This window comes from Molothrus aeneus, chromosome 4 (genome assembly GCF_037042795.1).
Source record: "Molothrus aeneus isolate 106 chromosome 4, BPBGC_Maene_1.0, whole genome shotgun sequence".
Taxonomy (NCBI): domain Eukaryota; kingdom Metazoa; phylum Chordata; class Aves; order Passeriformes; family Icteridae; genus Molothrus; species Molothrus aeneus.
In genome coordinates, this window is record NC_089649.1 from 67,825,419 (window position 1) to 67,851,464 (window position 26,046).

The 26,046-nt window shown below is 44.4% G+C and overlaps 1 protein-coding gene across 1 annotated transcript in view; it reads right to left on the bottom strand.

The window, feature by feature from the left end:
* The window catches only part of REEP1 (receptor accessory protein 1), a 68,645-nt gene that overhangs the window by 16,456 nt on the left and 26,143 nt on the right, over positions 1-26,046 (bottom strand). Inside the window, exons 2-7 of the mRNA XM_066548762.1 lie at positions 24,019-24,091; positions 21,162-21,238; positions 19,202-19,322; positions 17,526-17,639; positions 10,581-10,631; positions 4,092-4,260 (exon numbers count right to left, since the gene is read on the bottom strand). Of these exons, the coding sequence (XP_066404859.1) occupies positions 4,092-4,260; positions 10,581-10,631; positions 17,526-17,639; positions 19,202-19,322; positions 21,162-21,238; positions 24,019-24,091 (605 nt within the window). The remainder of the gene's footprint in view (positions 1-4,091; positions 4,261-10,580; positions 10,632-17,525; positions 17,640-19,201; positions 19,323-21,161; positions 21,239-24,018; positions 24,092-26,046) is intronic.

Here is a 26,046-nt window from a genome sequence, read left to right on the forward strand (position 1 = left end):
AACAATGCACAGCCACATGACATTTACAGTTCCCAAAGGAAAGAGGCAGTTCTGCCTGTGGAAAGGGCACAGGTTGGAGCAGGCACAGAAGTAAAATGTCACAGTCCATCATCTGGGTGCCAGGACAATAAACTGAGAAATGCTGACCCAAAAGTGAAGTGAAAAATCAGATGAAGAGGTGGTGGGCTCACTGTGCATCCTTGGTGCCCATCAAAGGAAGGGGTGCACGTTTCCCTGGAGCTGTTTGTGGGGTCAGCAGCCACCCACAAATCAGGGCAAAAGCAGCCTGTGCTTCTCCATGCCATCTGGGTGTGGCTTTTGGCTGGGTGTGAGGAGGAGGAGAAGGGGCTTTTTGGGATGAGTGGGCACACCTAGAGCCCACTGTGTGCTGAGCAGTCCCACTCCTGCAGAAGGACCATCCTCACAGCAGAGCTGCACAATGGACAGGCATTGACTGCCACTGAAACACAGCAAAGACAGAAAAAGGGAGAGGGGGCAAAAAAGGGTAGCAAAGGGTAGAGGAAAAAGAGCAATTCTCCTTGTCTCAAAGGCAGCTCTTGCTTATTCTATTTCTTGGCCTCATAAGACACTCTTCAGCAGGCAAAAAAAAAAACCCCTTTGCTGTATCTGCATGAGGTTGTTACAAAATGGCAAACTCTTCACACAGTACTTGGTGTCAAGAGGGGATTCAAAGAATCACAAATCCATCTAACAGCACCATTCACATTACAAAAATAACAGCAGTGGAAACAGAGCAGGCTGAGTGTTTGTGTAGCCTGGTCCTACAGCCAGCTTTTGGCCACAGCCACAGCCCACTGGTGTCAGGAGAGCCTTTTCTCATGCTCCAGTGGGCTTGGAAACATGCCCAAGGGTTGGGAAACCAGAACCTGAACCACTGCTGGTCACAGGGGGCTGGGGGCTTTCACACCAACAAAACTGAGTTTTAGCACTCCCTTCTGTGCAGGAAAAACAACAGAACTCTCCCTATGCCCCTGTCTTTCCAAAACACTTTATTTCAGATGTCACATCTGCTCTTAAACACAACAGTCACACAACAGGCTTGGAACCAGCAACACCAAGTTCCACCCCAGGTCTGGCTGTGTGTCCACTGCTCAGGGCATGGGAGGCACAAGAACAACTCTGAGCTCATCCCAAAGAGCCCTCTCTCCTCTCAGCACCTCCATGCCAGCTCCTGTGTGATGACAGGGCTTTAGCTTCTATTGGCTAATTGGGTTAACATGCATTTTTATGTTCAGACATCATTGTTTCAGCTATACCTTAATTGTAACCATGTGAGTTTCAGAGCTTTCATCAAAAAGGGATGGTGGTTTGGGTGTGTGCTTCTTTCCTGAGAGCTTAATCTAAAATTCCTTAATAGCAAGGCTATTACCCCTCAGAAACTGAGCTCTGCTCTCTTGTCAGACTAAGGAACCACACCAGGTGAGAACATGGCTCTGTGGTTTTCACTGTGAGCATAACCTTAAAGTCCAGCCCTCAGCTAATCCCCTTAATTAGTGTGTTCACAAAGAGATCAAGGAGCAGGCACAATTCTAGCTGGCAGCAGTCAAGGACAATCAACATAAGCCTCCTTTGAATTACATAAACTTTAGGTTTTGTTTTGGGAATCATTATCCTCCTATTTTAAGGTTTCTCTTAGAACACCAGAAATGAAGCATTTACAGAAGGAAAGGGTAAACTGTTTCCTTTTTTGTTGGTTCTTTTCTTAATGTTGCTAATATAATTTGTGGAGTTGCAGTGGGACTAGGATGGAAAGAAAAAAGAGAGGGGAATACCTCTAAAAAGAAAAAAAATCAAAACGAAATTATCTACTTTAAGTCTGCTTGGGGTGAAAGTTGCTGATGTAAGAGGTAATAGAGCATCAGGAAAATAGAGGTACAATGCAGGTTCTGTAATTCACAAGAAAAGTTGTCCATTTAAAATGAACACCCTCATGCCAAACACTGTCTGGGTCATTTTTAATGACTCCATCTGATGTCACATTGACTATGTCCCACTGTTTCTAAAGCAGGTAAAAAATCAGAGGAGTTCAATGTTTCTGTGAGGCAGTGGGGACATCTGACAGGGATATTTATGTCATCTGAGGGCTTTGAGACAGGAGACAGGGCTGTGTGCCTCCTGTTCTGTAGTGGCTGCTCGTGCCCATTCTCACACATGCATACATTCCATGTACATATAGCACACTAATGGGCAGAGGCAAATTCTGTCTGTCCCTTGCTGATGTCCAGCTCTCCAACTAAACAAATATGAAAGGTGGAATGACAGAGCTCTGTCTGGGCTTCGTGTGCCCAGAGCAGTGTCCTCTCAGCAGAACATGGCCCTCAGGACGTGGCACAGTGTGGCTGGCACATCACAGTCACAGTCACACACACACACATGACAGCTGGCTCTGATCAGTTCTCCCCTCCAGACATTCTGGCTACACACAAAATGGTGCCCACATGGAACAGCACAAGGACTGCAGAGACCACAACTGGATCTTGCCCTTCCTGTGCTCAGAAGGGAGAGCAAAGCTCGCAGCTGCAGCCTCCCACCACCTGCAAGGGGAGTCTGTTTGTGTTCTCTGCAGGTGGAGAATGAGGCACCTCAATGAAATCACCAAGTGAGGTGGGACAGATGGAGTCTTGGAAGATTTTGCAAATTTGTGCAGTTTCCATTAAAAGAAAAATTAAACCCAAAATCTCAAATTACTTGAATCCAAAGTTTGTGATAAACACTTAGTCTGAGTTCAAAATATTTACGAACAATTTTTCAGAGATTCATCCTGAGAGATCCTTGTGCACTATGGACACTAAACCAGACCAAAATAAAAAACTCTTGAGTCTTGAGACAGGGGTTTGTGGCCAGGTGAGCTGACTTCACTATCTCAAGAGCAAAGCTACAAAGGCTGCTCTACTCCATGTGGAACTAAGATAAGTAAATTACAGTTTATTTGTGTCATTATTTATTTTTGTCTGAATATATGACTTTTTAAAGACTTTTATATTCTGTGTGTGAACACTTTATTTTCAGACTGATTATGTCAAGAGAAGTGTACACAAGGCCTTATATAAAGATGACAATAAAACCACTGTGCACCAACATTTCAGTTTACCCATAAAGAAAATGTAATTCAACAGATGATATTAAAAAAAAAAGAAGTCTGATTCACAGAATTTGTAAGAGGCTTGAAAGATACTCTTTAGGAAGGATCAGACAAGACATTTCTAATACCATTCCAAAACTAAAGCAAATTAGAAGGCATAGCAAATACCCAGGCTTGAAACAGTGCAAGTGTTTGCACAGACCTCAGCACACACAAGTTGAAACTGCTGAATTTCTGACTTGCCAGCATATGTTTCACAACTCCCAAGTGCAACACGCCTGCAACTTTCCATGGCTTCTCATCACAGCACTGGAGTTGAGTGATCTTTGGTGGTGTGTGGGAATCCCAGGAACCATCTGGAGCCACCTCCTTGGGATAATCCTCCATGTCTCACTTTTTGAGATATAATCTGCAAAGCTATCTCCAGTTAAATGTTTTGGATTTGGACTCAAAAAGATTTCTTTAACCAAGCTTGAAATAATTTTTTTAACTGAATCCCTAGGAATGGATCTTATTTACAGCATGATATTTCTTCCCTTTGTTCTTTCAGAATTAGAAAACAAACTATTGTCCTTAAAATAATATTTTTAACCGAATCCTCAGGAATGGATCTTATTTACAGCATGCTACTTCTTCCCTTTGATCTTTCAGAATTAGAAAAACAAACTATTGTCCTTAGGAAACACAGTTTTTCAGCATGGCTTGCAGCCCCCAGCCCAACTTTCCAGCTCAGGTTGCAAAGACTCAGTCTGGCTTCTCTGCACACTCAAGTCTCATCCTTGGTACCAGCCAGGAATAGTAACCATCAAATGATGATCCTGTTTTTTTCTCCTAAGTGCCAAGAGACCAAGAGCATGTCTGTGTCCTGGGAATTCTGGTATGTGCTGCCTGCAGCGTCCGTTTCTCTCTGTGCCTGCCAAGGGCATGACTTCATTCAACAGTGTGATATTCCAGACAGCACAACGCTGAAAATAACACTGGCACTTACCTGAGCTGCCAGTGCCTTCTGATGCACTTCTGGATGGTTTTGGGTGGCTCTGTTTGCTGCTTGTCCGTACAGTGACCGAGGGAGGGACGGCACTGCTGCTGTCCCCACGGATGCTCGACAGGTCCTGCATGCTGAAGCTCCGTAGCCTCTCAGACAGGGCTCCCTGTCCCTGGGGAAACAAGCACGTCAACAACACAAAGTCAGATCCAACATTTTGAGACTTTTTTCTCTCTTTCTCATTGAAATCTATCAGGACAATAGGAAGAGAAAAAATTGTGTGGTCCAGTGACCTAGAGATGACAAAAATGTGTTGCTAAAAGCATCATTCCCTCTCTTGGCTCTTCCTTTTGGAGTGGCTCTGTGGCAAACATTTCTGATTCTTCATTGCAGTGACGTGAGCACAGAGCAGCCTTGGCCATGTGTTGAATTTGCAGGCAACCCCGACAAGGAGAGAGATGAGTGAATCTGACTCCATGTTCTTAGAAGGCTGATATATATTATATTATATTATATTATATTATATTATATTATATTATATTATATTATATTATATTATATTATATTATATTATATTATACTATATTATACTATATTATATTATATTATATTATACTATATTATATTATATTATATTATATTATATTATATTATATTATATTATATTATATTATATTATCATAGAATGCTATACTAAAACTATACAAAAGGATAGAGAAAGGATGCAGACAGAAGGTTACAAAGAATGATAATGAGAACTCGTAACTCCTTCCAGAGTCCCAATACACACAGCCTAACCATGATTGGCCATTAAGTTAAAACAATTCATATGAAACCAATCAAACAATGGCCAGCTGGTAAACAATCTCCAAACACATCCCAAAGCAGCAAAACAGGAGAAGTAGATCAGATAATTCTGGTTTTCATTTTTCTCTGAGGCTTCTCAGCTTCCCAGGAGAAGAAATCCTGGTGAAGGGATTTTTCAGAAAATATGACAGTGACAGCCATGTGTAAAGGAGCAGGATGTTCCTTTATCTTTCTAGTAGGTACTTTCCTTCACTAGGAATGAGTCAAACAGATGCTTGGCTTCAGAATCACAATTAAATAGCCTGCATCAAAATAACTCCCTTTTAAATGTAACCATCTATGGTGATATTTACCCAGCCATTCTCAGCAACACACAACATTTCCAGAGCACAGAAAATTTGCAATTTTAAAGTAATTAAAAAATATTGTTAAATTCCAAGAAAAATAACAATGCTTTTTTCATGCAGCTTAATGAAGAAATGAATTAATGCAATATTTTTATTTCTTTTTACTTTAATTCTCAAGGTGACAACAAAGATATTCCTTGGTGAAAGGAATTTAACTGTAAAGGATGGGTTGGTTAAGTGTCACTTTCCATTAAAACTGCACCCCATCAAAAGGTTGACTGTAAGTATTCTGTAACCTTTATACTACACCACAGCCATGAAGAAGGAACACCAGAAAAATCAATACATACAGAACTTTTGAGCTACATTAAATGACATTCAGAATATAAATTGTACAACTGATAAAAATTACATTGATGTTTTAATAATTTATTGAGGGGGAAGGATCTGAAAGATACTTCATGGCACACAGTCTTGAAAAGTACTGAAGTAAACACAGAGAGCCTGATTCTAACATTCCTTCTGCAACTGTAAATTAGGAAAAATTCAATGGCTTGTTTGACTGAGATGAAATCAGAAAGAAGGCAAATAACAGACAGTAAATATTGTCCTGTTTAACAAAAAGATAAGGTAACCTGTAGCAATTCACCCTCCACTTTCATCTAGACTTGTATTTGTCCAAGCAGCACAGCCTGACCAGTGCCACAGCACAGGGCTGGGCTGGACCAGGGCACAGCACTGCTCCCTTCTGGGCTGCAGCTTTGACATCCTGACCCAGGGTGCAGGGCAAGGCCATGGAGAGCTCACTCTGCAGCTGCTCTGGCAGAGAGAAAGGTTCAGGACTCATCCTGAACATCCACAATCAAAGCAAGACTGGACACATTCCTGCTAAAGCTCTTGGGCAACACTGCCTGTCCCCTATGCATTGATCCACTGGGAAGGCAAAGCAATAATTTACCTACTGATTTATAAATACCACTTCAGAAATTCTGCATGCACAGTAGAGGAAAATCAGTGCCTCTATCTCATACAAATTCCTCAGCACTTCACTTTTAGGGTGTGTAAGTAGAAAGGGCATCAGGTGCTGCTACCTACAGTCACTGTGAGAGTCTGCACTTTTTACATTCAAGAAAAGTGACAGACCAGTAATCTCCAACCTTTCAGCCTGAAGCTCTTTGCACAAGAAACATGAGTTCAAACTTCCTTCTCAACTCCACATTTAGCTTTCCTGCAGACTGTTACAGAGAAGCAGCAGACTTACTTTGCTCTTTCCCACTAGCCTATTCTACTTTTGAAAGTATTTTAAATTAAACTGATGGGGCTTCTTTGCTTAAACACCAAGACATATCATGTTGCTGATTTTATAGGCATGGCAGTGGAGTCCTTAGAATTTATATTTTGCTAAACTCTCACCTCTGCCCTCACATTCTCCAGCCTGGCACAAGAGTTGATGTCTGAATTTTGGCTACTCCTGCCAGTGGCTGAGCCACTCTTGGGGTATGTTCTCACTCCAAGAGACATCTCCAGTTAATCCTCTTGGGCCAGTTTTTTGGTTTTTTTTAAGCTACATTTACTCTGCAAATGTTTCTGGGCTGGTAACTGGAGTTGCCTTGCATGGCTGCTCAGCTGGGTGAGATCTCAGCTGCCCTGAGCTCAGTGCAGCTCTGGATGGGTTTTGGAACCTGCACTGAATTCCTGCACAGACATCAAATTCTCAGTGACTGATTCCAAGCCAATACAAGATATCCTACCCTGCAGCCTGATTGCAACAGGCAGATCTCCAGTCAGAGCAACCTGACCATTAAATAACATTTTGCTATTGCAGAATGACTGGGCCAGCAAAGCCAGAGGGTTAGCAGCTGATGAACTGTAATTTGAGTGCTGTATTCCTCCCTCACACCCAGCTCAAGTGTCAGCAGGGCTCAGGCTTTTCAGCTCCCCCCAGCTGCTCTGCTCAGCCAGCTAACCCAAATTCCATTTCATTCCAGCCAGCAATTTCTGTGTGTGGACATGAGTCAGGTTAGAGATGAGATTCATGTGTCAGACCAGCCTGGCAGGGAAGATGACACCAGCACGTTGAAAATGGAGAAGATGTGTTAATATTCTTGCAGTGCACCTTGTGATATAGCAGCAGAGAATGATCAAAGGGCCCAGGAGAGCTTTGAAACAGGGACCTGAGATGTGCCTGTCATCTATGGGTTTGTTACATCAGTGTGGAATACAGAGCCTTCAGCACAGACTGAAGCAGCTGAACTAAACAACTTTGACTTTCTCCAGGAAAGAAAGAACTAAAATTGCCTTTTCTTAATTTTTTATTTAATTTAACCTGAGTTTCTAACAGCAAAAATAAAGACGGTTTATAAAACAGGTAATAGCAAAATATTACTGTTACTGTTACTGTTCCTACCATTCTATGAAGCAATTTTTCCAAATACCAGAAATGGCAAGAACAGCAAAGGCTTGGGCTGAGTGAAGGCACTGAACACCTGTGAAAACCTGCAGAGTTCCATTTCCCTTCTTTGGCCTTTGTAGGGATAGACTTGATTTATTTGCTCCTAGAATACAGTGTAACACTCACATTTCTTTCCCAGTTAGCACAATTTTAGTTGACCCCAAATAGAAATGTGTCAGAAATTACCACAGAATGGGGATGGTTTCAGAGTGAAATGGAAAATATTGTTTACCAACTTTTATTTCCCTGCCACTTAAGCAGCTGGTGTAGATGAAATCACAAACACTTGAAAAGCCAGCATGGGGAGGGTTTGCAGAGCTGTGTTTTAGAAATAAAGACTTTATCCAGATGTAATGTTTATTGTTCCACAAAAATATTTCTCTTTTATTAGCAAAAGAAAATAAGTTAATAGCTTTATTTCTTGACAGAGTAAATTTAGCACAGCTCATGTTTTGGGCTGTGTTTTGTTAAAACAATCATGTGGAAGATGAAGAGCAGCTGTTTGGGGGATTTTTGTTTACTGTTGTGGCCATGGTCATGCAGATGCTCTTCCAACTGCTATAGACATGAGAGATATCCCAGGAATTTCAGCAAGGAGAGAGGATCCATCTCCTGAAGCTATGCCTGTGCTGCAGGCCAGAGCATGTTTGCAGCACATCCCCACAGATCTGGGCTAGTTCTACCCTAGAGAGTGTGACAGCAGAAACATCGTGACAGGAGCATCGTGACAGTAACACCATCTCTGTGTCAGCAGAGAAACAGCTCAGTGTTATTACAAAGCCTCCTAAAAACTGTGGCTGGGAGGGCTCTGGGACTAAGGATGACACCACCTCTCTCTCCTCCTCACTGAGCACCAACAGTTGCCAGGATGATTGTGCTGGCAGTGTGAGACCTGTGTTTTTGGGATTTTAGAGGACACAAGCACAAAATGGTGCTGGAAAAATGAGCCTTAACTTCCCTGGGCACAAGACTCCCTGCCTGCACTCAACTTCTCATCCAGCTTCTCTTCAGACATGGAGCACCCCTGTGGACATGGCACTTCTGATTTTACAGACAGTGAGGTTTTGGGGAACACGGGTGGGAACAGAGGTGTCTCTCTGTTCCCTGATCACTACAGTGCATCTGTCCCCAAATTCCTCTGATCTTGCCCATAGGTGAAGGTACAGCACAGACTGAAAGTGGAGCTCTTCAAGCTTCCTTTCCCCAGGATCTACCAACCTCACAAGTTCTCTTTTCACAGGGAAGAGCCAGGGCTCAGTGCTACTGAATAGGATAAAAGACAAATACTAAAAAGGACATGGTAATTTCCCTGCCCAGCCACTGCTATCACTTGATATCAACCTTATTTAGATTCATGACTGCACCAACAGTTTGAGGGCATTGGCCACCAAGACAAGCTGCAGAAGCTCATTTTTGATTCTAAGTGAAATTAAAGCTCCCATCCACATGGCAAAGTGATTAATCTAAAACTAATTTAGGTATTAAATTAAATTTGGTCAAAATGATAGTAGTATAGACATTGTTATCTCACCCACATCTAGCACATTCTCTCGTTTTTGCTTTAAAGACTATAACAAAACAGTATTAAAACACTGAACTTCCAGAGCCAGCAACCTGCACACTGCCTTCCTCTTCATGTTGCAGACATCACCATCATCATCCTCCAAAAACAAACATCAGCCTCTCTGGGTCCAGAGCACAAACACTGATGCAATCAGTATTTGCCTGGAAGGATCAGAAATACTTTCCAAAAGCTGACATCTGCATTGTGACAAGCACTGTAAAAGGCACTCCATCAGAAAGAGCTGGAACTGTCTTAAATTTTTTTGCCATTTTATAATCAGTCTCTGCATTCCCATTTGAACTTTTTAGAGGAAAATACATTTAGGAGTCTGGGAAAAACTGGGTTTAAGTTCAGTGGAATTATTCATTATAAATACTTCATGTATGTAGGTAGCTAAAGTACATAAAAATAAGCACATAATTTAAAAATCTGCAATTTATATAACAGTTCCATTGAATACGACCTAAATATAAACAAACAACAGTGTCTAGATTTTATCATTCCTTCAGTCTATAAATATGAAAGAATTCTGTAAACATTATTTAGGCTTCAAAACACCCCTAATACCTACAAATTCCATTTTGCAGCTGTGGAAACTATGACACAGCATGACAAATCAGGAACCCAAAACTGCCAAGTCACAAAAGAGAAGCTTTTAGTACACTCAGTGTTAATGCAGGATGGCACCTCCTGGCCTTTTGTCTCTCAGGATCAGCAGTTAATGGAGACAAGCAGTGGAACACTAAGTCACACTCAGCACACTTCCAGCACAATCCTCAATCTGGTAATGCTCTCCTCTCTTTTTGCTGTGGCTGTGGTTAGCAGTTCTCCCCCACAGATGTCTGCATGCACGTTGCAGCCTCCATCCTGCCGGTGTCTGAGGGTGTAGAGCACATTCCCCAGCTGGGGCTGTGGTGCCAGCAGGATGCCCCAACCACACCTGCCAGAGATCCTCTAAAAGCTCCACTGCAACCCCAACCATCCCCACAGCACAGGGAGAGAGATCCCTTCATCCATTAGTGAGAGCACAGCAGCACACACAGCAGCAATCAGCCCAGTTCAATGAGTGTTCCATGTAAAAGCTCCCTGCCTGGAGCTGGAATTTCTTCCACTGCCAGCAGAGGACTTGGAAGGCAATTTGCTGATGAGATCAAGGACAGGCTTTTAAAGCTCAGCACGCAGCATCTACCCACTGGAAGCAGAGCAGACAGCACTTGGCCTCAGCTGAAAACAGTCCAAACTAGTCTAACAACTAGTCTAACAACCAGTCTAACAGGGAGCAGACATTAGTTAGGGGTTAGTAAAAGCACTCAGCAGATTACCTGCCCTTTTTTCTGGTCCCAATACAAGTGTAAATGGAGTAGCTGAGAGACCTAGCAAAGGGAAAAAAGAGAGCCATTGTGGCAACACACATCAAAGCTTTGAGAATAAGATCTATTTGAAGCATAAGTAATCGAGGTCAGACATGAGCATGACACTGGGCACCATGTGCAGGGACTCACATACACATAAAAAGCAGGGACACCCACCTGTGGACAGAACCTGAACACAGGTCCTCCCTTCCTCAGCTTCCCAGGAGAGATATGGAGAAACCACTCCATAACCCCAGCTGACAAGGTGTCACCTAACATGTGTTTTTAAAGATTAAAGCAAATTATAAACACAATGGGCTGCTGCTCCACTCCTAAAGCAAATTATAAACACAATGGGCTGCTGCTCCACTCCTTGCACTTGATTGATGCTTCCCACTGGAGAAATCCCCAGTGTCAGGCCTAATGACTAATTTAGGCACGGGATTATGTGAGGGACACGTGGCAGTCATTTTAGTGACTGACACTTCTCCTGAGCAGTACAGTGACAGTGGGGAATTGCTCACTGAGCAGGAGTTTGCACACAGAAGCTTCCTCATGTCTGGCTGCAGGCAGGCCCTGAGCAGAACCATCAGCTTTATGGGCAGAGCACAGGCATGAGTGAAGGAGTAAATTGTTTCTGCCACCAGATGAACACAAACATCCTACAAGCAATATCCTTATTTATGGCCAGGGCCTGCGTGCCATGCCTAGTCTGGAAGAGCTACCTGTTTGGAAATGTCAGACAGTAATAAAGGCTCAAAGGGAAACCAGCTGACGTTAATGTTGATGGTGGAAATGTAATTTCATCCACCCTTTTTGTTTGTGCAGTTCATTTCCTCTCCAGGGAACTCTTTGCTATTGTTTCTCCCACACTAGCCTCTCTGTATAAACTTATTTTTTGGTTCTGCTGTCCTGTGCATTCAGTGGGTGTTGTTTGCTTGTTGGAGACACCAACCAAACAGCCATGAAAGAGAAACTGGAAAGAGTTACCTGGACTGTAACTCAAACAGCACTAGCATTCTATAGATTTGTGAAAAACAGATTCTTAAGGACTTCTGAATGAAAGATGCATCACACATGACAAGAACACTTCACAAAGTACTGGAATCTGTGGCCACCATATATTTTAAGAAAGCCATTTGTTATTCCTCTTTATTGGTGTAAAATAGCTCCAAGATCTTTGATTTTGGATCCCAAATGGAAACTACTTCCAAAAGCAACAAGCTCAGCCCCTCTGAGATAACAGCAAGGTGCCCCCAGAGGCTTCTCAGAGTGTGAACTCTAAATCACTGCTGACCTCTGCAGCTCTAGGCCATGCTACTGATGAGGGCACCTGATGTGGCCATCACAGATGTGGTGCTAAGCAGATTGGTCAGAACTGTGCTCCCATGTGTTTGCTCAGCAAAGGAGCACTCTCCCTCTGAGCATTGGGATCTAATCATTACAAAGAGGCTTTCTCAAGCATCTTAAGGGAAAGGATGCTCCCCACCCCTGCCCCCATTTCCCAATTCAAGTAGAAGTGCAGCTCTCCACTGTTCTGTCACAAAAGGCAGCATGTCTCTCCCACACAAGTATTTTTCTCCCAGTTTCCACAGTAAATAGATCTAAAATCACATGGTAAATTAGGGATCTAAATATTGATTTTTCAGGCAATTGCACTGGCTACACCAGCTGGATACTAGAAATTACTTAAATGATGCTGTTTGTCTAAAGAGGATAAAGCCTAAATCATCACCAGCATTTCCCTCCAAGTGTCCTGGTTTAAAAAACAACAAATGCACTGAAAAACCCTCTGATAAATTTCTTGGGCTAAAAGGCCTTGAGGTAATGAGGCTAAAACCCTCCAGGGGAAGGTGAGCCCAAGGGTGGAAACAGAAATGAAGAGAATGGAAATGCCAGTCCAGACAGGTGGTTTGGGAGCTGCTGAGGCTGCACTGCAGGGCATTGGTTGAGCAGGTGGGTGCACACCCTGAGCCCCCTGCCTGTGTGCCTGCCTGCTCCTCTGAGCCATACACACAGCGACTGCTGGCTCCCCACATTCCCCACCCAGCAGAGGCTCCTGGGCTGCTTCTCACACTTATTAGGCACAAATGGGCTTTTCACTGACACCAGTCATGTGTGCCTGCTCCCTGCACCTCATTCATCTGCTCCTGCCAGGGCTCTGCGCCCACTGCCAGCACCACGCTGTGCCCACTCCCCTGTGCAAAAGTGGGCACGCCATGGGCACAGCACCAGCTGCTCTGCCACCTCCCCTACACCAGGGCAGGAGAGAGGCAGGGGGAGGTTCATTGTCAGAAACCTCTGCAGTACACTGGTCTGCTGGCATGGGATGTTTTCTCCAAATCTCCTTTGAAAAGCAGCGTTGAGGCTGCAACTTGGGGATGGTTAAGTGGCTGGGAGGAGGGTTTGTCTTCAGGTGGGGAAAGATGTGGGTCTGTTTAGCAGAATTGGTTTGTTCAGGGTGGGGAATAAGGATACATCCAAACAGGATCTGGGAAATTCAGGAGTGTGAAAGAGAGAGTGAGAGAGCTGGGGGAGAGTGTAAAACTGGTGATGTGTGGGTTGTAGGAAGACAGGAGGCAATAGCTGGGCAAGGATAGAGGAGCTGGGACTGGGGACATGGCAAAGCAGCAGGTGGCAGCAGGCTCAGGGTGACAGGTGAAGGATAAGGGCTGGGAGTGTGGTGGCAGCAAGGGAGAACATACAAGTGTGCTGGGGAAGGCTGGTGCTGCTTCCAAGCCACCGGAGCCTCTCCTTGCTGCAGCCATGTGTGTCCCAGCTGCTTCCACTGGATCCTGACTGGTGGCAGTGAAGAGCCCACTCTTGCCCAGGATCCATCTGATGGATGCACTGCCTGGCCAAGGCCTGCAGCAGCCCCAGGGCTGGGGCTGTAACAGCCCTGCTGCTGCTGCTCCCTTCTGCTGTGGCCCAAATGCAAGCTTGTTTTCTCTCCATCAAGGTGAGCTGGAAAGATGGTGGTGGTCAGGGCTCTTCAGGAATGGAAATGGCTGAATTAGCTGGAACTAATTGAAAACACACAAAGAGCAGCAGGATTTACTGCCTGGTCATTTAATCCTACCACTTATAACTGACCCACTTGAAGTCACCACATGTGACAGAAACACCAAGTGATGAGGACAGGATTAGAGCCCCAAATGAGATTATTCTCCTTGGTGGGGGTGTGAGCTGCTAGGGGCAGAGAAAAGATCTGTGTTGAGCACCTAGCAGGGGTAATAAACCAGATATCCAACATTCTGCTTGCCTAGTGAGCATCAAAAATAGACTCTCCAGAGAGAGAGAAAACACCCAAGTGAGCCAGCTGGGCAGACCCAGGGTGCTTGGGACACTGACAGCTCCTCAGCCTGTAAAATGAGCTGGCACAGGTTTGTGCCAGCATTAGCACAAGTGTGGCTTCAACGCAGAACAGAGCAGGGGCAGGGAGCAGGAGGAGGGGGAAGGACAAGCCTGCAGTTGGATAACTGAAACCATAGGTTTTTAAGATAAAAAAGGGAAAGGGACAGGGGATCAGAGGTAAGGAAGGTGTGGCTGTGCACAGCTTGCAGCATCTTAGCCTGCAGTAAATATACAAGCAGCAGCCTGTCACACACCAATTAAAATCAGAGAGGCAGATGCATTGTGCTGCACAAAAAAAGATGAAGCATAAACAGGATATATTAAAAAATATGATGGACAAAAACAATGGATAAAAAAAATATGATGGATGAAAAGAATTAAAAGATGGGCCTTGCCCAAAGGTCTTATCATGAAAGACAAAAGACCATGATGGATCACAGCTCAGACAGAAAGGAGAGGACAGGGCTGGGCACAGCATGAGACATGTTCTCTCTCAGGTATAGGAGCCTTTAGATTTCAGCCAATTTACTGAAAACAGATCTGTACAGAGTCCCTTTTCACCTTTTCAACCCAGCAGCTCACTGTGTATTGCCACTATGTGAAGTTGATTTGCAAAGCCTAAAGGTCCATTTCTGCATACAAAAGCATCTTTTCCTCACCCAGTAATCCAAGTGAAACAGTAAATAATCCTCACATTCACTTGCTGGTAAAAGCCATGTTTTCCATGGAAGCTGCAGGAGCTCAGTGCTACTGAATAAATCATCATCTCCATAGGTTCCAATTGTAACACAGTCCTTTAAAGGCTGAAACCAAATGAGCTCACTTTCCCACCACACTCAACACTTATCACAGACTAGCTGGATATCCTTAAATCTTGGCATTGGGAAAACCATGATAAGCCTTAGAAATAGTGTTCTCTTTCCTCCTTCCCTGGAAACTTCTCCCTAAGGACAGCACTGCAGTCTGGTCTGGCATCTGTCTGCTCAAAGTGTTTTCCAGATAATTAGTCATTTACACTCTTCTCAGGCAGGATAATCTGGCTCAGTTATACCTTCTCAAGTGAGCAAGGAAGGGCACTGACACTTAGTTGACAGCAGCTGAAAACCGGGGCAAGAGGAGCAGCTCCTGCTGTACCACTCCTCCCTGGGGAACAGCTCCCTCCCCACCGGCAGGGACAGCGACATGGAGACACATCCACACCCCCCAGCCACATCCTGGATGCCTGAGGAGCCCCAGCTCAGCACTCCTGCACTGCAGCACACCAGGCTGGAACTCTCACCAGGCTGGAACTCTCACCAGGCTGGAATTCTCACCAGGCTGCTCTCCCTGCCAGAACAGTGGCACATTCCCTCTCAGAAGGACAAGGGACAGGAGCTGCTTTAACCATCCCTGGATACTACACTGGGAACAGACTGGGGTGTGCTCCCATGGACAGCACAGCTCATCTGTCTGGTTCCCAAGACCAGGAAGGGATGATCTTGCTTTCCTTTCCTCTGGCCATGCTCTCACAATGCTGTTCAATCCCTTTCCTTATGCTGGCTCAGCCACTTGAGATAAGTTTGTGGGCTCAAAAGAACAAACCCCTTTCTTTTTCTTTCAGGATTAACTTTCTGATAGATAAGAGATAACCTGAGGAGTTCCAAAATGCTGGGGCACCCTGGGAGCTGGAGCACTCCCCCATTTTGGAGAAGGAGAGCTGTCAGATTGGCTCACACTCTCTGTTGGAGCTGCACCCTTAGGCACACAGAAACAAGCAACTTGCTGGAGGCCACAAGCCAAAGTAGTGAAGGAAAACAGGGATTCTATTTTTTCCTCATACATCCAGAGTAATTTAAATGTCAGGGCTTAGGGAAATACTTGAACAGTCATTGCTTTGTTGTAAAAATCAAACAATCTATTAAATAACAACCTCTCAATCTTATTAACAAATCCTTTTCCCCTCCCCAAAGTGTGCAAGAAAGACTCTTCTGGCCCATTTACAGGTTGCAATATCTTAACAGTTTTCTCTCAAGTTGTGTTGGCAGATGTGCAATACAATAATACCACAGGAGTCACAGAGTTGTTTTCTTCCATCACTGAAAGGGGAGTTTCATCAACCATGAAAAACAACAGCTTCCTTGTACCATGGAGACTCTTCCCTCTCTTCCCCATTGCCACTGGAGCCACATTTTAAGGCAGAGAGAGCCTTGAGAAAAGCAGCAGAAAAGTGGAACAGTGGGAAGTAAAACCGCGGTGCTGGCTGCTCATTCCAGTGAACAGCTGATGCAGACACTGTTGCAGTCCTGATGGAGGAACAGGTTGGCACTGTGGGTTTGGATTACTGTTGAGCTTCTCATATTCAGGAGCTACCTAGACAGGAGCCAGAATTCCTTTGGGATTCACACAGTTTCTCACTGTGTCCTAAAAACAGCTCTAGCACAGACAGTCTGCAGCACCTTGTAGGAAGGGGCTCAGAGCAAAGGCAGTGCTGCAAAATTGGCATTCCCAGAGCCTATTTATGTCCCCAGTGTGACTTCTTCAGGCTTACATGGCAGCAGCAAAAGTGTTAAGTGTCCTGAAGGCATCACAAAAATGTTATTTCATTGGGCATATGATACACAGCACTGTCCTGGCTCCACGTTTATCCCAGGTTTCAGTCCAAATTTGGTTTATCTCCTAGTCCCTGGGTTAGAAGAGTCTCCCTACTGAAGAAAAACAGCTCAGGAGAAGACAGGCCTGACAATATAGTCTGCACAATGCTAGGCAGGGAAAAGGGAGACAATTTTTGGGTTTAGCATATCCTTGTGATCCCATGAGCATGGCACACCCTTTGGGCTCCCCCCTTCTGTAATACCTTGCTTTCAACAGGCTTTATAAGCTGTATGGTGTTTGGCCTCCCAAGGATGCATTTTGCATTTCTGCAGGAAGTAAGGCCAAGGCCTACTAAAGTGACGTGCCTTAGGTCATAGGAAAAGCATCTGGCAGAGGAAAATAACTTCCTTCAACTCCCATTCTCATGTTGTTCCTACTACCAATACCCTCCTTGTCCATATGTTTCCAACCATCCTTTTGGAACAGGCCTGGTAGCCAAGTCTCCAAACACACTGTGCACATTGACTCTAAGCCCATGGCCAGAGGGCAGGACCTCAAAATGCAGTTATCAAGTCCTTGCAGCTTTCATGCAGGAAAAGGAACAACAGATACAGCTATTTTCTGGGTTTGGCTCTGAGCCAGGAAGAGAGTATAGGATACACCCCTTCAGATGAGACCCCTCATCCAACATCTACTCATCCTCCAAAAGCAGCTAATGGCACTTCCCATTCACTCTTACACAACATCCCAGCAGAGAATTACACACCAGTTATGTTATGTGTATGCCTTGCAGAAGAACTTTTACCCTTCATGAACTTCATCTTCTTTCCCAACACTACACAAAATTATAGCTCACTACACAAAACACTGAGAGAACCCCTACCCCCACCATCCCTCCCCCTCCTCACTGGGGCTGCTGCTGGCAGTGGGGGCAGAGAAGATGTCAGTGAGTCCTGAGATGTTAATGTGAATCCTGAGCTGCAGCTTTACCTTGGAAGCTGCCATGACAGCTGCCGTGGCTGCAACGTTCAGCCCCCGCTTGCCAAAGTGCACCAGGGCGTCGTAGCTCCGGTCTTTCGCCTGGATGAGGCAGTCATCGATCTCCTGCCAGAGCAGAACACAAAACAAACCATTAAAAAAGCACAAGAAGGGAAAGAAGGACAAGTTCAGGCTTATACTCCCAGTCTCAGACTCTTGGCAAAGTCAGGTCATGCTTTACAGAGGTAGATGTCCTCCGTGTCCTCCACTGTGGCTGGAAAGAAGTTCACAGCCAACATTTGCAAAGAGGAAAAGTTTGCTAGGGGGACAATAGCTCCCATTGCAGGATTGGGGAACTCTTTATTCTACAAATGGAAGATTGGGACCCAAAGCTGGGATCCTGGAACAAGAGAAATCTGCCTGAGCAACATGAACTGACAGCCATTTGCAAATTGTGCAATCCAAAGACAAATGGGATTGCCTCATATATAAAAATAGTCATATGATGACACTGGGCAGCTGAAGCTGCACTGCCCTGTGGCCAGGACAGGTGGCCTCAGAAATATCTGGGATATCTCTGCACATCACAGCAGTGCCCAGCTTCAGATGCCCATGGAGTTGGTAGGCCCAGAGCTTCGGGCCTTTGATGCTGCTCAATTTACAGTGAAACAGCTGGGGAGGTTCCTGCCCTTATTGTCCCTCCCTCAGGACACTGGGGTCTGGATGATAATGATAGCAAGGACTCCTAGCTGGTGGATGTGCTGGGTTAGTGGGGCCTGGAGGCTGTGAGGAGCTGCTGGCTGCTCTCCCTATTCCCCACAGGTAAGAGGTGGCAGCTCAAAATGCATGAGCCCTACTTGGGGGAAGCACAAGCAAAGGGAAGCAGAGACAATGGGTTGATTCCCACTGTCCTTCTTGGACAGGACTGAGATCCAACTGCTCCTTCACTGCCTGTGGCTAAAGGGAGAGCTTCCATCTCCAAGTTGCCAGTGCAGGAATCAGTCACTCACTCAGCAGTTTTCATGTTGGTATGTGACAATAGCTGTTCTTGGGCCATTTATTCTCGTGAGCCAAATGGATCTGCCTGACACTGTCCCATTCACAGCCACAGAAATCTCCCAGGCAGGCAAATGATAGCCAAGTTGTAATGTCCCCCTCCCAAAATTAGCATCTTTAATTTGAGCAAGACATTTTTTAATCTAGGACCTCAACAGGCTACATGCCTTTTTTCACCACACTACACAGCCAGGCATGTGCTTGCTAAGCCTATTTTAGACTGCCTGGGCTGTTTGTCTCACTGCTGTACAATGCTTTAGGCAGAACAAAGTTGAGGAGTCCTGGCTGCCAGACTAAGTTTCTCTATTTGTTATATCCAGCCACAACAGAGCACTCCAGCTATAATCAGCCAGTACATGCAAAGCAGCTCAGGAAGTATTTTTATCCCCCTCCCTCCCACCTTCTCAATTGCACCAAAATGAGTTAATAAGTGTGAGTACATTGAACAGATGCCAGTATTTAAAAACACAACAACCACAAAGAACAAAAACACCAACTAAGAAGAGGGAATCAAATAATAGAGGGAGAATCAGCAACTCCCAACCCTTCAATGGAAATGAATGATACAGGGACTGGAACAAACACACCACAGTTCTGTTCCACCCAGAGAGGACCCAGGCACCTGTGATTACCTTTTCTTTTGAAGACAGAGTTGGATGAACAAATTTCCTGTACAGGAGGCTGGAGCCTTTTGTGTATGGAGACAGCAGCCAAGCTACAAAAGCTATTTTGAGTTCATAGTAGAATGGAAACCTAGAAGAAAGAGAGGGTTACTGTCTGCTCCCAATTTATCCACTGCCCTTAATTAGAGATGCTCAGCACAGGTAGGGATTTGCCAGCCTAGCTCAAGGCAGCTTTTGCTTACCAAAAAATTTAAGGATTAAAGTGTATTGACTCAGTTTTGAGCACATCTCAACAACACATGTGAGTGAATCTTTACTTGGTTATCAGGACCATTATTTAATGGTCTGGAAGAGACTCTGACATGTGATAAGAGGAGCTTTCTATATGCAAAGATCACAGGTGCTGCCTTCACAGTATCCCCAGTCATTGAAAGCAAAGACCAAACCAGCAAACCAATATTTCATTGATACGTATTTATGCACTTTCCATCTCCTTGCCTCTCAGCTTTTAAGCTAACATTTACATGACTAAAATTGAAATACAAGAACCTTTGTTGTCCAAGCAACATAAAGGTGCAGATCCACACTGACTTTCAGGTAGGGGTGCAAAATATGGAGGACGTCAACAACAGAACATGCTTTAGCTGTAACAAACAGCCAGGCACATCCTGAGATTAAATTATCCAGACCCTTTTCTGGAGGACAGAGGCCAGAGCTCAAGACTGGCCACCCAGCAGCATCTTCGTGTGGGCAGGCAAATTGCTGCCAGCAGTGTGAGGAACAATTGTTACTCTTTGCAAGCAAGAGCAGTGCAGAGACCTGTGATGGCTGTGGACCAGCCCAGCTGGACCCAGACAGGCCCCTGCTGTGCCACACAGTGCTGTCACTGAGCCAGCCAGCACCCAGGTCTGACACCATGGGCCTCTGCAATGCTCTGCTCTGAGCATGGATGTGCCAGGCTGATTTCCCAGCTCACTAAGGATCTCTACAGCACACTTGATTTCACAGGCTGGATGAGCCCTCTGCCATTTCTCTTGGCAGACTCACAGAATTCATCCTCCAAAAAAACCACAAAGCTCCATATGAGCACAGGAGAGGTAGATCTGCATGCAAATTAGATGGGCATTAATGTCTTTTATCTCCTTTTCAATAGATCTGACATGTTGCCAAGTTCTCCTGATTTCCTTCATCTGGAGGACTCACCCAAGGCAGGCAGTGCTGTGCAGGAATAGGCTGTAAGGGCCATGCACTGCAGTCACATTTCACCCTAAATCTATTGATCTCACTGGTTTCTGGTAGAAAGGCCTTACTATAAAGGGCAACCAAGGAACAAGCACTTTCAAACCTGAGCATCCAAAAAACACTGAAACTGATAAATAGGCATTTACGTACTCTCATCCTGACAGAGGTCACCAGGAATCCTTCCACTGGCACCAGAGAGCCACATCAGTGTTGACTGTCACTGTCCTCCATCAAACCAGAAACCCAGCCTAACCAAGAATGTGCCAGGCAAAACATCCCAGGAACAACCACCCACACAGCAACCTACAAAGTCTTGTGCTGCAGGGCTGTTTGCACCTGATCCACAGTCTGTGTATTTACTGTAGGATACAGCCAGGCAAGTCCAAAACTCAGCCTGTAGCTAAATCAACTGTTATTTATGTGATGACCTCTGCAGCATCCAACTGGGCAGTCAGCTGTGCCTCTCTGACAGGCAGGGCTGAGACTCCAGTAATGATTTTCCCACTAATGAGATACCACTGAGCCTTTCCACTTCTTTCTTTTCTCTGTGACAGCAGCACCAAGAAAGGAAGAATGTCTCCTGCAGACAAAAATCCTCCATGCATTTGAAGCTGCTGAACCCCTGTACAGGAGTCAGTGCACCTTTTGTGTGCCATTTTTTTCCCCTTGTAAACATTTCCATTTTCTTTTCATCTCATGCCAAAGAGCTTCTCCCCCTGGTGCTTACCAGCAAAGAAAGATATCCGTGAACGTCTCTGCTGTGGTGAAGAGCGCGAATATGATCCAGTACATCATCCACTTGACCTGGTAAACAAAAACAGCCTCAAACTATCTCTTACAGGCACAAGTGCACAGAATAACTCTCACAGGAAAAGAAATTCTTACCCCCTCACCCTCCCCACTGTGTGTTTAGCAATTACTGTGGACTTGAAGGTGCCAGTTTGCCCCACTTCAGCACATAACACGTGTCAGACTTACACAGCCCTTGGGAAGGTGACTGTGGCCTTTAGGATTGGTCTCAGGAAAAGAGCACACCCTGACTCTGTCCTTACAGAAACTCCACTGGCCAGTAGAGCATGACAGCCCTATCACAGGGCATTAAAAATCTCACTTGGCTCAGTTAATAGCAAATGTTAATATAAGGTTGTTGGCCAAACTCCAGTTAAGACAAAATGTAATTACTTACATAATACCCACAGCCAGCAAAAGGTAAAGAGCCCATCCCATAATTGAGAGCTCAGGAGCACAATCAACTCACCACAAGTTACTGACTCAGTGGGCAGCCCTGGAGTGGCTGTGCCTGCTCCCACCCATACCCAGTGCAGTGAGAAGGGCAAGGGCAATAGTTTGAATCCCTTACCTTGGGCTTAGGGGGGAATGTTTAACCTCACACTGGTAGTGAGAGCATGTGCTGTGCTGTCTCTGTTCAACTGGAGAAACTCCCCTGTCAGGGATGATGGTTTCCTTTGGGCTGACAGCAAGAGAGTCTTTAGGGATGGTGACTTGGTTAGATAAACTGTAGCACCTCAAGTAATTCAGGAATTTGGAAATTTTTGTCACTGAGCACTAAATGGCACCTAAAAGCACAGCTCAGCTATTCTGAAGTATGTAGTATTGGTTCTTCTTAGGATGGAAAAAGATGGTGAGACAAAGGTTGTTAATTTAACTGACAACAGTTGTTTAATTAGGTGTACTTGAAAATGGAGATCCCTAAGCAGCTTTGCTGGAATGTTAAAAAGCTTAAGGAAGTAAAACCCATGAAAATCCATGAAAATCCATGAAAATCCATGAATTAGAGAATTGGACCATGTTAGCTAAGGCTGGTGCAATTGCAATAGGTAAGGAAAGGCTGGAGGGAAGACAGCACAAGAGGGATACCTACACCAGGTGCTGCTCTGGGGAATGGAAGATGAAGGTGTCAATAAATCTGGATCTCACCAGCTTGGAAATTATATCCCCATGTTCTCCCTGATACAGTGGGACAGTACTGATAGTCTCCATCTCCCTGCTGGTACTGGAATTATTCCCTGAGCACCTGTCACTACATAACTGCTCTCCTGGGATTTATATTTATGTGCATATTTATATCTATATGTAGTGTTACAACAATAATGGCACTGCCAAATGCCTGAGAGCATCATCTTCCTAGAGCAGCTTCTGCCAGATTTGTTATGTAACTGTGACTCCTCAGAGCCTCATTGCCAACATGGCTCTCTCACTTAGACATTACTGCCAGCAAAACTTTTAAACACAAACCAAGACCTGGTGTGGATGGGCTTGGATCAGCCTAAAACTTTCATCAAAATTACTATTACCAAGCAGAAAAAAATTATTTTAGAGTGATATAAGTTTTGATAAATAAGAGAAGGTTCCTCCTGTGTTAGTGTAAATTATTACTTCATTTATTTTTTTTTTTTAATCAGGCCTTAATGGATACATTGCCACAACTGCTATATTAAACTGAAATCAATTGTAAGGGCAGACCAGGTCAGATCAGCTGTTCTCACATTGGCGTCACAAGCACAAGTGTCTGATGTGAGTTCCTCTTTTCCAGTTCAATTTCCAACAGGAACTGGACCCTTCCAACAAAATACCTTCCAATAAGAGACTATGGAAACATTAAGTATCAGGGGCAGACACTGCTTGGAGATGCTTGTGAACATCTTCAGCATTTTCAGGCAAAGAGGCCCTGAGAAACTCAAGGGCTGCAGAGACATTTTACCTTAAGTATCTGCTGTGTTCTGTAACACTTATGATTCTCAAAATACCCAAAATCATTTTCTGAAGGAGGAAAGTTATAAACAAAACTCTTAGCAGCCACAGTGAGTCCCAGATTGAGTTTGCACTAAAGATTTAATGGGATAGACATGTATGCTGTCATCCAGATGAGAAAATGGGCTTGTTATCCCTGGGATCTTGAGAGGATTGAAGAGTCAAGATCTGGAGGCTGAGCTGGGTTCAATGAAGTTAAAAGAGCTCAGGTTGTGAAGGGAACTACAAATCCCACAGGACCCCAACAGCATCCAAATGCTTTTGATTCTCCCTCATTTCACTTTCCCTGGTGGCCCCATATGCCTTTAGAAACCAGGGCCCAGGGCAGATTTTTCAGCAAAAAGCAAAAAGAGAGCACACCCAGCTGCCAGACCTGCCTGTAAATAGGTCGCTCTGCAAGGAAGGATGTTTCTGTCTGAGGATTCAGTCATATGCACTTCTAGTTGCCTCCTCTTATCCTTGTTTTGAATGAGCAGTTAAAGCTTCAAGGCTTTTTGAAAAGGCTTTGATTTATGCTGCTCTTCAGAAACAAAGAAGAGCACACAAAGCTCTGGATGCCAAATGCCTTTTAAGTGACTGTGTATCTCACCACTAGAGGAGCAGCATGCATTTGTCAAGGAGCACATCAGCTCTGCACTGGGGCCAGGAGCACAAACCCAAGGCTCATTGGTGCCCAGCAAACAACCAGTCCACCTTCAGGCCAATCTGCCCCTTTATGAGCTTTCCCAGAATACAGACAACACTTTTCCAATGTGGTGAGGAGCAATCTTAGAAAACAACCCCCCAGCACAGCCACAAACCTCATTACTCACATATTCTTTGATGTCCTTTGATTTCACGGCTTTGTAAGAATAATATGCAGGGTAAAGTGTGCCAAATATAAGCCTGGAAAAAACAAACAAACAATAAACAGATTAAATTTATTTTCTGTCACAGGGAAAGATTTATTTTCTTCCCCCTGTGTTTTAAATGTGGTTTTTTCACTGGTAAAAAGTGTAAGGATTTGATTTAAGCTTGAGTGCACTAAGTACAGCACAGGAGTGATTTTGCATCACTGAATTCAGAGCAGCTATTGCCAGTGACTTGAATGAAGAGCAGAGATTCAGGCTGATTTTCCTTTTGCAAAGGTTTCCACATCTCTACCATATGAGTTACACACAAAACAAAATAACCAAACCAAACAAAAAAGGCCACCACCACACTTTCAAAAGGAAATTAAAAGTCTGATCTTGAAACAATCTACTGCAACACCAGGAATATGGGAGTATTGCTTTCAGAGAGAGAATTATTTGCCTAAAATCCCTTCCACCTCTATTCAGTACTCTGAAAAGCTGGCAGATGATAAAGCAGGATTCAGGTTCTACTGATGCAAGGGTTTGGGTGCCTTATCCTACATTAAACCTGGTACATGAAAGAACCTTGCACTGTTCAGTAAAGTCAATTTGGGCTCATGAAAGGAGAAGGAATCTGCCCACCAAGATATGACAACATGATGAGGCCTAAAAGTCCTAGCTCTGCTGCTCTTTCAGACAGCTTCCTTTCATTTTCAAGCCTGAAAGGGATGCTGTCAGCTTCAAGATTTCATGTAAGAAAGAAACAAGGATCTGTAAGTTAAAAATAGCACTACTGAGAAAAACACGTGGAGAATTTTTTATCCTGGGTTCTCTCTGCATCACTGCCTACATGCTTATTCACTTGGATTATTCTGGACGTAAGCATAGGCTTGTCAAAACCACTTTGCCCTGCCCAGGTTTCAGTCAGTTTTATTCAAAGCAGGAGGATGATGCTGCAAAGTCTAAATTTAATAGATTGCAGGGTAATGTTTATTGGCTTGCAACTACCCATCCTTCCGTTGAAGCTTTTGCTTTTAATTCACACAACTGTTTCCTCTGCTCCTGGGAATGAAAATGATCAATGTTTCAATCCCTAATTGTGGAGCCACATGGACCCAGAGCCATCTTTTTCCACCCTGCCAGCAGTGACTGTGTGCTGAGGGACTCATAATTACAGTCAAGTCCATTACGTGCATAAGGCATTAAAAATTAACACTCTGGGATATGGTGCACCATCATCCTCCCCGGAGCTCAGGAAGGTATTTATGAAAGAATGGGGTGAGCCAGCACACATCTTGATTTCCAAAGCAGTGACCAAAGGCAATTTGCCTGCTATTCATCATGCTCACTGTAGCATGGCTTAGCAGAACCTGAAGCACAATGCAGACTTCAGAAAAGCAGCTACTGAGCGAGGAGATTCAACATTTTACAGAGGCTTCCCACTGGTTTCAAAAAGCTTTGCTGGTAGCAGTCAGCTCCAAACCTATTTCACTCAGAGAGGCTTGTGCTATCTGCAAGGATCAGATACAAACACTCAGGAAGATCCTGGGAAACCAGAAGTGGTTTTGTCCTTTGCAGTATCCCACCAAACAGCAACATGGGTTAAGGCAAGGATGAACACACACACAGTGGCTTGATTCTGCTCTCACTGAGATATAATAACAAATATTCCAAGTTCAGTGGGAGCAGGACCTAATCCAAAGAAGGAAGAGTTCACAAAAAGAAGAAAGCTACAATACTCAGAAAATAACAGCTGAGCACATGAAAAATATTTTTGGCTCTCCTTATAAAATGCACTGCAATGCTGTTCTTCCTTCTTGGCCTAGGCTGGCTGCTATCTCACACTTTTATTTCCTGCAAATAATCATGAATGATTGATATTCATTTCCTCAGTTTGTGCTGGACACAGAAAGTCACTGGATCCTGAAGAAACAAATGGTTTATAGGAATACCAGAAAATAATTAGTTGCAGACAATAAATACTTGGGGAAAAAAATCATGTGAGGG